Below are 9,512 nucleotides of genomic sequence, written 5' to 3'. Positions count from 1 at the left end.
ATCCACTTACATTTTACCACAATGTGGAGTAAACCAAATGTCACTTTCAGTAGAGGTTTATTTGAACTAAGTCCTGTCCCTTTGTACAGCTAGTCCTAAATTACAGCTGTTTGAGTAAACCAAGCTCACATCCTTCTAGAATTTATTGGGAAGGTTTTAATCAACATGATGTTGTTTTTTTTTTAATTAAAAACAGTAGTAGTAAATTGGTGTAAACACTCTTTCTGGCTGAAAAAACCTTAAATGTCATTTTTTTTATTATTATTTAGAACAGGACTTTCTAGCTTTTCTTTAAATGACATCTAAACTATTCTCAACCAAAAGCTTAAAATAAATAACCAACCCTGTTTATTTCTTAAAACACCAATTAAATGAAGACGTAGAAGACACAATAAGTAAAACTGATTTAAACTGGATGCAGGGATGAATGTCAGGAATTTCCAGTAATTTTTTTTTTTTATAGATGCTTTATGTAAATATAGTTAGATTTTCAGACATTGTTTTATGCCCAATTAGGCTGCTGCACCCAAACTATTTGTTCTTTTCTAAACTTTTACAAAACTTATTCTTCCAGGCACAGATGGGAGGACAATGGAAAATATCACTCTTCGTTTCTGAGACACGTCTTCGCACCACTGCCTCTTACATCCACATTTGCTGAGCGCTGAAATATGCAAAATCATTGCTTCTCTGCCATCACTCATAACGTGTTTAGTACACATGAAGGGAAAAAGTAATAAAAAATTGATGGATTAAGAAAGTGAAACACTGGCCATATTCAAGCCATAAACATGTATCTAAAAAAGATTTTGTTAATGTTTGCTGCAATCAAAAACTACTGCCATTTCTTCATTCATGTGTAATTCCAGAGAAAATGCTGTTCTCAGACAAATATAACGGGCATAGAGACTTCTGCTTATAGGCCATTGTGAGCATAAAAACGACATATGGGGTAAAGCAACAGATTGATTCCTTTTGTCTTGAACATCAGCATGATTACATGATCACACCCATCACTAGTCAAGTCATAAATCTTCCATACACAATTCAAACCCTTATTCAGTGCTTTTTCAAGCTCACAGATAGCCTGGCAATATATCTTTGTCTGACTGAAATGTCCCTGTAATCGTTAGAAGAGTGAAAATGAACATCTAGTTCCTAGGGTTGCTGCCGGCAGGCGACAGTAACAGATAACCTGCTTTTTAATAGTTTTCATATTAATTGCCTGAAACAGGCATGGGAAAAGTTCTAATCCAGTCTACCAAATGAAGTTCTTATGGACCATAGCTGAAGGATTTAGAAAAAGAGAGATAGAGCATAAACTCTGCTGATAAATGTGCTAATAATATATAATTCTTCACTGGCAAGCGAAAACGTTGACGCTGTAACCAAGTTTCTTTTCAAAAGAACTGATTTAGGTTTCAAGGTAACAGGTAAATATTTTCATAATAATAATAATACTTTTTTAAATGTAAATTATTAGAATTTTAATATGTAAATTTTTTTTTTTTTTAGATGAATTGTAATGATCAGAAATGTATTAAATTTGTTTTGAATTGTTCAAGTGTCAAAACATTTGTATGTCCAGTTTTGAATGAATAAAATATATACAGTTCCCTCCAGAAGTGTCGGAGCACATTTGGGTTTGAGAGCAAAAGTTGAATAGGAGATGATGGATCAGAATTTCAGCTTTCACTTACTGACATTTATATCTAGATGTGTTAAACAATGTGTTATCATGGTACATCCAAGTTTCATGTGAACAAATAAATATTAGACAAGTGTCTTGGTTTTTTTTTTTTGTTTGTTTGTTTGTTTGTTTCCCAGGTATGCCCGGTTAGATAAATTTAACACCAAGATAAGATTTATATACACTACCAGTCAAAAGTTTGGACACATCTTCTAATTCCATGGTCTTTCCTGATGTTTATTTCTTTCTACATTGTAAAACAATGCTGAAGGCGGCCGAAATACACAATAATGTCCTTTGAACAGTTGATATTGAGATATGTCTGCTACTGATGCTCTGTAAAGCCTTCATAACGGGGTTTTGCAAATGCACTTGACAATACTGTTCTTGCAAGAACTATTCCAGAACACCTGACCTTCGTGTCTTAAAATAACAACTGACTCTTTTTTGTTGTTACATATGGATTACTTAAGTCCATGTGTGTTATTTCATAGTTCTGAAATCTCCAGTATTGTTCTAGAATCTAGAAAATAAATCCCTAAACAAAAAACATTGAATTAAAAGGTGTGTCCAAACTTTTGACTGGTAGTGTATATATATATGTGAACAGATAATTTGGATTTATTTATTTTTTTTTATTTTATAGGTGATAACACACCTTTCAGATAAAATATAATGAAATATTTTGGAGGAGTGGATGATTGGAACTGCTTTTTTTTTCTAGTTCAGCTCACATGACATTGGCGTGATTATAGTGTAGTCTGTTACACAAAGTTTGACATCCCTGCACACAAGAAAATTCCTGAACTTCACTGCTTCATCTATGTAACTTAATCTAAATAACTGAATCAACCCCATAATCCCCAAAAGTAAGTGGACACAGGTGCTCAAATACAATATATAGTTTTTGATTTCCATTAAATTTCCTTTTCGCAAATCTTCTGAATTCTAATATTAATAATACAGATGGTGTGTGAGAGCTCAGATTGGTTGAAGGAAGCCGTATAAAAATGTGAAATCCTCACACTACTCAGACATGGGAATAAAAATAGTGTCGAAGAAATTTGAGCTATTTCTATGCCCTGCTTCAGTATCTGTATGACTGCAAAAACAGTACTGTGCAGTTTGTGAGAACAGTTAGCACATGCATGCTCATTCAAACTAGGATTTCGAGTGGACTCACTAGCAGGTAACTAAAAATAAGAAGTTAAATGTCCAGCTAATTATACTGGACAAACATTACACATGTGTCACTGGAGACTTGCAGATAAACTTTCGAATACAAAAAGAATTAACTTCCATCCTGCTTCCACTGAGCATTGCTTCCATTAAGCCATAATCAGAAAGAGTAAAATTGGAGAAAATGTATGAGACAGAGGGGTTTTCAGTGGGCAAGTACGTTGCAGGCACTGATTCAGGAAGTAGTCGCCCAGGATATTCTTAACACTGCGGCACTGGCACGTCCACATTGGGGGGAAAAAAGCACAGTCGCAAAACTTCAACCTTAATTAAACATTTAAAGTGTGTGACTTTTTTGGAAACAGATACTATGTTGTATTGTGAATCAATTACATTACATCATGTCTGGATAATGATGCCTGATGAATGCTTAGCTATTAATCTGATGAGGTGCAGGATAAAACACAAGCAACTTAGCCTTTTTTTTTTAATTTCACAAATGCATTTTGCAACTGCTTAATTATACCAGAAAAGGTTTGAACAAAAGAACCAACCCTATACATGCCCACATTTTGTGCACCTTAGCATACAAAATCATGCGCACATGTGAAAAAGAAATAATTGATATAAAAATAGATCATTTATAGATCGTCTATAACAATTAGCAAGTGGTATACTAACAGGTGACTTCTTCAAAACAACTAATTTATAAATTCCATTTTCTTCAAAACACTTAAAATATACTGTCGAAAATTTAAAAAAAAAAAAAAAAAAGGTTCACAGTTAGACAGAAAAGTGTAAATAGCAGTCACTGAGGTTGGAAATTCTTCTACACTGTAGTTTCATGTTTCCACAAACCAGTCTTAATGGTGGCTGAGCTGTCTGTATTAAGAGGTGACAGGTTCTGTTGCCTCTCTGAGCTTTTAGCAAGTCTGTTCTCTGATGCCAAGTTCAGCCCATATGACTTTGGCTGAACTTCCAGTTCAACGGGGAGGGGCTGCTTTGGGCAGTCTTTGACTGAGCCTGACACTTCAGTCTCAGCTTCCTCCCCTACTACACATCCATTACTAACCCCGTTGCTTTGGCTGTTAATTGTCCCACTACCAAGGCCGCTTCCCAGACTGTTCCGGAGACGTCTGTTCCCGAGGCCATTGGCAACAGCGGTGCCTGTGCCTTTGCTGGCACCCCTGTCGAACTGGCGTGTGCGACGTGGCAGGCTGGCACTAGCATCGCTGCTGTCCTGCTGGAGTTGGCTCTGCTGGCGTTCACGGTATGCCAGGTACGCAGCACGGCGGCTGTTGCGGGCATGTAAGCTTTCGTGGTGGTGGCGTCTCTGGGGGGCACTATGCTCACTGCCCTCCACACTGGTGGGCACGTCGTAGGCGTACTCCCGCAGAACAGTGAGTCGGCTCGCACGATGTGCCCGTGCTCGGTTCTTGTGGTGCCTCCCAGGGGGTCCGTTGATGTTGCCATTGGCACTCCCCATTGCAGGGTGGCCATTGCTGGTAACATTGGGACGATACTGGACTTCGACAGGAGCAACATGCATCTTGATCTCATTATCCAATGAGTGCTCGGTTAAACTGTTGTCTAATATAGCAGTGCCATTGGTCGGTGCAGGAACTGCTTTGCACTGAGCTGCTTCTACTTGCAGATTGGTCAGCTTGCAGCCTTGGGTGGAGTTGCGCACAGTTTGTGCACTCTTATTGGTACAAGATGACTCGGTTCCAGTAGTATGGCAACGTGCTACCTCACCATTTCCTGTATTGGTTGACCCATCCCCAGAGGCCCCCGTCATCGGTGCCAGGAGGGCATCAACCTGCATGGTATACCTCTGATGTCCAAGGCAGCAGGCCTGTGCCCAGTGGCGGCGCATGTCTTGGCGTGTAACACAGTGATGGCCAACAATGAAGGCTCCCAGGGCCAAAGCAGCCACGCCAAAGAGGCAGGAGAAGGCCAGATCCAGTGGATGCTCCTGAGATACAGCAAGCGCACCAAACAGCCACAGCAGTGTGTACAGCGCCAAAGCTCCGGCCACGCCAACCAGCTGCGCTAAGAATGTGTGCTCATTCTCAAGTGCTGACAATGATATTGGTCCAGATGTTTCAGCATGGGCAGAGGTACTGCCTGCAATCTCAGTCACAGAGAGCCTTTGCTGCTCCTCTGGCTGTTCCTTAAGCTCAAAGCGTCGTTCTGGGTGACGCCGTAGCTGAAGAAGAATACTCAGGAAGTACATGCAGTCCACAAAGATGATGAAGGCCACTGGACCATAGAATGCGCCCAAACTAGGCTCCCATGCCATCCAGCAGCTGAGGAGATAACACATGGTTTTACTTAATTAAGTACAATAAATTACGTGCACACCAAATCCTAGTACTGAGTGCATTTACATTTATTTAAAACTATTCATGAGTAGAGAAAGATGTAGATCAGGCCACAATGGAGCTGAATATTAATAATGTACAATTAGGCATACAGTGATGCATTTCTGTTTCATTTTTTCCTTTCTAATTAAGCAGATGTCTGCTTAGTGTTCCTTATCCATATATTTAATCACACTGCTATTGTTTAAGTGGAACAACTTAATTAAATGCTAAAGAGTTCAGATGGTACAGATGTCCAAATCACTCTCCTCTTACACAGCCCAAACAGTTATCACTACTGAGTAGTGAAGAACTGAGAGGCTGGAAAACTGGCAGACACGGGATGGCTAGGCTTTGGCTAAAAATAGATCGTCATAATTAGGCTCACATAACTTCACAGTGCCTCAAGTTATTGCCTCAGCAAAGTATTCATTATTCACACTGCAGCATGTGGGCAGCATATGCCAAAAAACATCTTGTAGGTATACAAAACTATGAATATGACAATTGTGTCAAGTAAAAGATTTAATTGCTGTCTGTTCCCTGCATCACACTGGCAAGTACATCCACTCCCGTGCAAGCACAAATATATATATTTGCGTCATTCTGACCAGAACTTACATCAAAATACGTGACAAGTTTTCTGCAAATGCACTAAAAGACTTTTCTACATGTTTGAACAAGCTATGAAGGCAGTTCAACAAATTGCTTTGCATAATCTTTTTTTCCCACACAGACACACAGGAGTCTCATGAGATTCATGCTAATCACCAGAGCCCCTTTCAAATAACAATGGTGATGTTGCTCTGAAACAGCATACTTACTAAGGTGCACCAGGCCGACTTCCATAGTTTTTGATGTTAGCAGCTGCAGTTATGCCACAAACGATGATGGGAATGCCTCCACCTATTAAGTAGAATCTAAAGAGCAAAACAGAAAAACAAAGCAAACATTTAATCCTGACAGTATAAACAAACAAATGCCTTTCAAAGCAAAATACATAAATTTGTTACACACATCTTTGATAAGACAATAATGATGGACATTAGCATAGATATTTATTTTATGGGAAATGGTTTTTGTGGTTACCTCAGCATGGGTCTGGGTGGAGGAGGAGGTTCGTCAAGCTCCTCGTAATGCTTGGTCTTGCGTGTGACCTGCTTGTAGATGTTCCGAGCTGTGACGCCTGACCACAAGGCTGTAGCCAGTGTAGAGTAATGCAGCACTATACCCACCTGACACAAACAGGACACACACACATTCAATTACAACCAAGCTTAACAAATTCACACATACACTACCAGTCAAAAGTTTGGACACATCTTCTAATTACATGGTCTTTCCTAATGTTTATTTCTTTCTACATTGTAAAACAATGCTGAAGGTGGCCGAAATACACTATAATGTCCTTTGAACAGTTAATATTGAGATATGTCTTCTACTGATGCTCTGTAAAGCCTTCATAACGGCTCTAATCTGAGGTACTGTTAACTGGTGATTTCTGAGGCTGGTAACTCTAAATGAACTTCTCTGCAGCAGAGGTAAGTTTTGGTCTTGCTTTACTGGGATGGTCTTCATGTGAGCCAGTTCCATCATGGTGCTTGATGGGTTTTGCAAATGCACTTGACAATACTGTTCTTGCAAGAACTATTCCAGAACACCTGACCTTCGTGTCTTAAAATAACAACTGACTGTTTTTTGTCATTACATATGGATCACTTAAGTCCATGTGTGTTATTTCATAGTTCTGAAATCTCCAGTATTGTTCTAGAATGTAGAAAATAAATCCCTAAACAAAAAACACTGAATTAAAAGGTGTGTCCAAACTTTTGACTGGTAGTGTATCTACACAAGTATTAGATGCACCTCATAAACAGGCTCTACATTAAACTAAGGATTTTATGTTTATCAACAAAAAGCTCATACCGCTTGGCACACACTGGCGTAGGAAGTCTGGTTGATGCCCCCAGCGAATGCAGCACAGGTAAGGAGCATATGCAGGCACACATTAATCAGCATGTGCCAGCACTTCTTACTAATACACACAGATCTGTGAAGACAAAAAAAAGTAAAGTAATGAGGCAAGTTCGTTCCAAGCTTTCCTGTGACTGTAACAGCATTAAGCAGACAAACCATTCAAGTCCAACTTCAGAGATTGATTCATGCTAGTCTAGTGTGTCAGTCTCAGTTCTGTTCCTGCCTAAATACCTCAGCATTTTCTGTGCAACAGCACTGCCAGGGCTCAATAAAGATTAATAGTCTCAAGTGAATTAGACAGAAAACACATCAATATCCATCCAAACTATTTCAGTACTCAGATTTGGCCACTGTGATGCTAACTGCTAGCTCCCTTATAGATGGAAGGACTCCTTACTTGTGATGATAAATGTAGCTGAAGATGATGGCCAGCAGACAGAGACTAAGCATGATGGCTGAGATGTAAATGACTGGGTGAAGAGGCTTGAAGCTGTGCATTGTGGGCTCCGTCCTTGTCAGATCCTGTTGAAGACGAGCACCAAATAAAACATCTATTAATACACACGCTTAATATCTGCTGCCATTTTTGATTAGCTTTGTGTTCCTTGTTGAGTCACACTTATTTACTGTTAGAACACTTACTCCTTTACTCCACCAGACATCTACCTAGAATGTCAGTTTTTTACTTTTATAGACAAAAGTAACAGAACATTTAGGTTGTAGCCACTGCCTCATTAACAACCCCTCTGACAAATCCCTTATGTTAACAGCCTATAAATGACTTATATAAAAAGAAAGTCAGCCAGTCAGTTAGTACTGACCATCAGAAGGGCGTAGTTACTAAGTGAGTCACACGAGAGTGTAGTGAAGTTGCCGTCATGCTGTAGGATGGTGCAGCCCTCTGACTGCCAGCTGCCCTGACCCTCCTGAGCAGTGAAATCCCAGCGTGCAGCCACAGGGTCCAAACCATGCACAAAGCGCCGCAGGGTCACATTCACTCGACTGCGCAGAGACTGCAGAGAGAGTCCCTCTGAAAGTGACACACAGGAAGACATTCATATCAGCTCATTTCAGTGTGAACAGAAATGAAATTCCTTGAATCCTTGAAGTAAGTGTCATATTTTCAACATTTCGGTTTCTGAGCAAAATAAAGTGCAAAACAAAGAAACATTAAAGGAGATGAAACAAAGATGCTAGCCTGACTTCAATAGTGTCTGTTATGTGTAATGCACAAAAAGAAACACTGGATAATGACCAAATACTACATTAGAAGCTCTGGTAGAAGTGGATAATCATATACGGATATGTTTCGTTCAGTCTGTATTAGTGCAATTAACTAGCTATCTAGCTTATTACAGAGTATTATATTACATTACCTACCACTTTTTAAACCTAAACAGTTTCCAGGCAAATATAACATGTAACAGTGCAGCTAGCTGGACTTCACTATGCTGGTAGGCCAGGTATTAAATTTATGATTTGTTCACCCCTGCACCAATCTCTCGGTCATGAAAACGTAAACACCTCCTACTTAACACTAATGAGCAAATGTGCTGAGGAAGACTCTGGTTTAAGGTGATGTAGTTTTACCTATCTTGGTGAGGATGACAGGAGTGACAACGCTTCTCCTCTTGGTTGAGTTGCCTGTAGGGGGGAAAAGCTTGCCGTTGCGGAAAGCCAGCAACTGCAGCTTATAACTGCCATCATCAGCTTGACCGGAGCTCAGCAAAGAGGAAAAGAGAGATGGAGGTAGCTGCACTGATGCCTCCACTATAGTGTTCTGCACATAATCAGAGACAGAGGAGTATACTGTTTACATACAATTACATCCTAAATTTTAATGTTAAGAAAACAGTTCTTTACACACAATTCCTACTGCTATTTCCACTTTTCTGGACAGTGCTTAAGGTATTTTTAAGTATTTATTTTATAAAAACTGATGATTTCTTTGGTGGATAAGTAACAAAAAGCACACCTTTAGAGCCAGGGCAGAGAGATTGCTGGTCACATTACATTTGAAGCTAAGCTGCCGGTCGAGGTTAATGTCAGGGTTTAAATTTCCCAGGTGGGGAATCAAAGTGCGCTCTGGTGCCACCTTCTGGAACAGCGTGCAGGTCATGCCGTTAAAACTGCTGGCTTTAATCACATGCGCCTCCACTGCAATGTTGTGGGAGTTCTGCTGAGGAAAATGTCAATCAATACATGTACAAACAGACAGAAAAAAAACAAAACAAACAGACTATATTTTACCGGCTATGTCCATAAACAGACTTCATCAAACACATACAAGGTAAGACAGTAAA

The 9,512-nt window shown here is 39.7% G+C and overlaps 1 protein-coding gene across 1 annotated transcript in view; it reads right to left on the bottom strand.

Moving 5' to 3' along the window:
• Positions 1 to 3,342: 3,342 nt before the first annotated feature.
• The window catches only part of LOC131356454 (adhesion G protein-coupled receptor A3-like), a 31,463-nt gene continuing 25,293 nt past the window's right edge, over positions 3,343 to 9,512 (bottom strand). Inside the window, exons 12-19 of the mRNA XM_058395505.1 lie at positions 9,185 to 9,385; positions 8,800 to 8,989; positions 8,031 to 8,239; positions 7,607 to 7,731; positions 7,159 to 7,282; positions 6,322 to 6,467; positions 6,057 to 6,152; positions 3,343 to 5,178 (exon numbers count right to left, since the gene is read on the bottom strand). Of these exons, the coding sequence (XP_058251488.1) occupies positions 3,699 to 5,178; positions 6,057 to 6,152; positions 6,322 to 6,467; positions 7,159 to 7,282; positions 7,607 to 7,731; positions 8,031 to 8,239; positions 8,800 to 8,989; positions 9,185 to 9,385 (2,571 nt within the window). The 3' untranslated portion in view covers positions 3,343 to 3,698. The remainder of the gene's footprint in view (positions 5,179 to 6,056; positions 6,153 to 6,321; positions 6,468 to 7,158; positions 7,283 to 7,606; positions 7,732 to 8,030; positions 8,240 to 8,799; positions 8,990 to 9,184; positions 9,386 to 9,512) is intronic.

This window comes from Hemibagrus wyckioides, linkage group LG07 (genome assembly GCF_019097595.1).
Source record: "Hemibagrus wyckioides isolate EC202008001 linkage group LG07, SWU_Hwy_1.0, whole genome shotgun sequence".
Classification (NCBI taxonomy): domain Eukaryota; kingdom Metazoa; phylum Chordata; class Actinopteri; order Siluriformes; family Bagridae; genus Hemibagrus; species Hemibagrus wyckioides.
The sequence above is the reverse complement of the archived record's forward strand: the minus strand, read 5'-3'. Positions and strand labels throughout refer to the sequence as shown.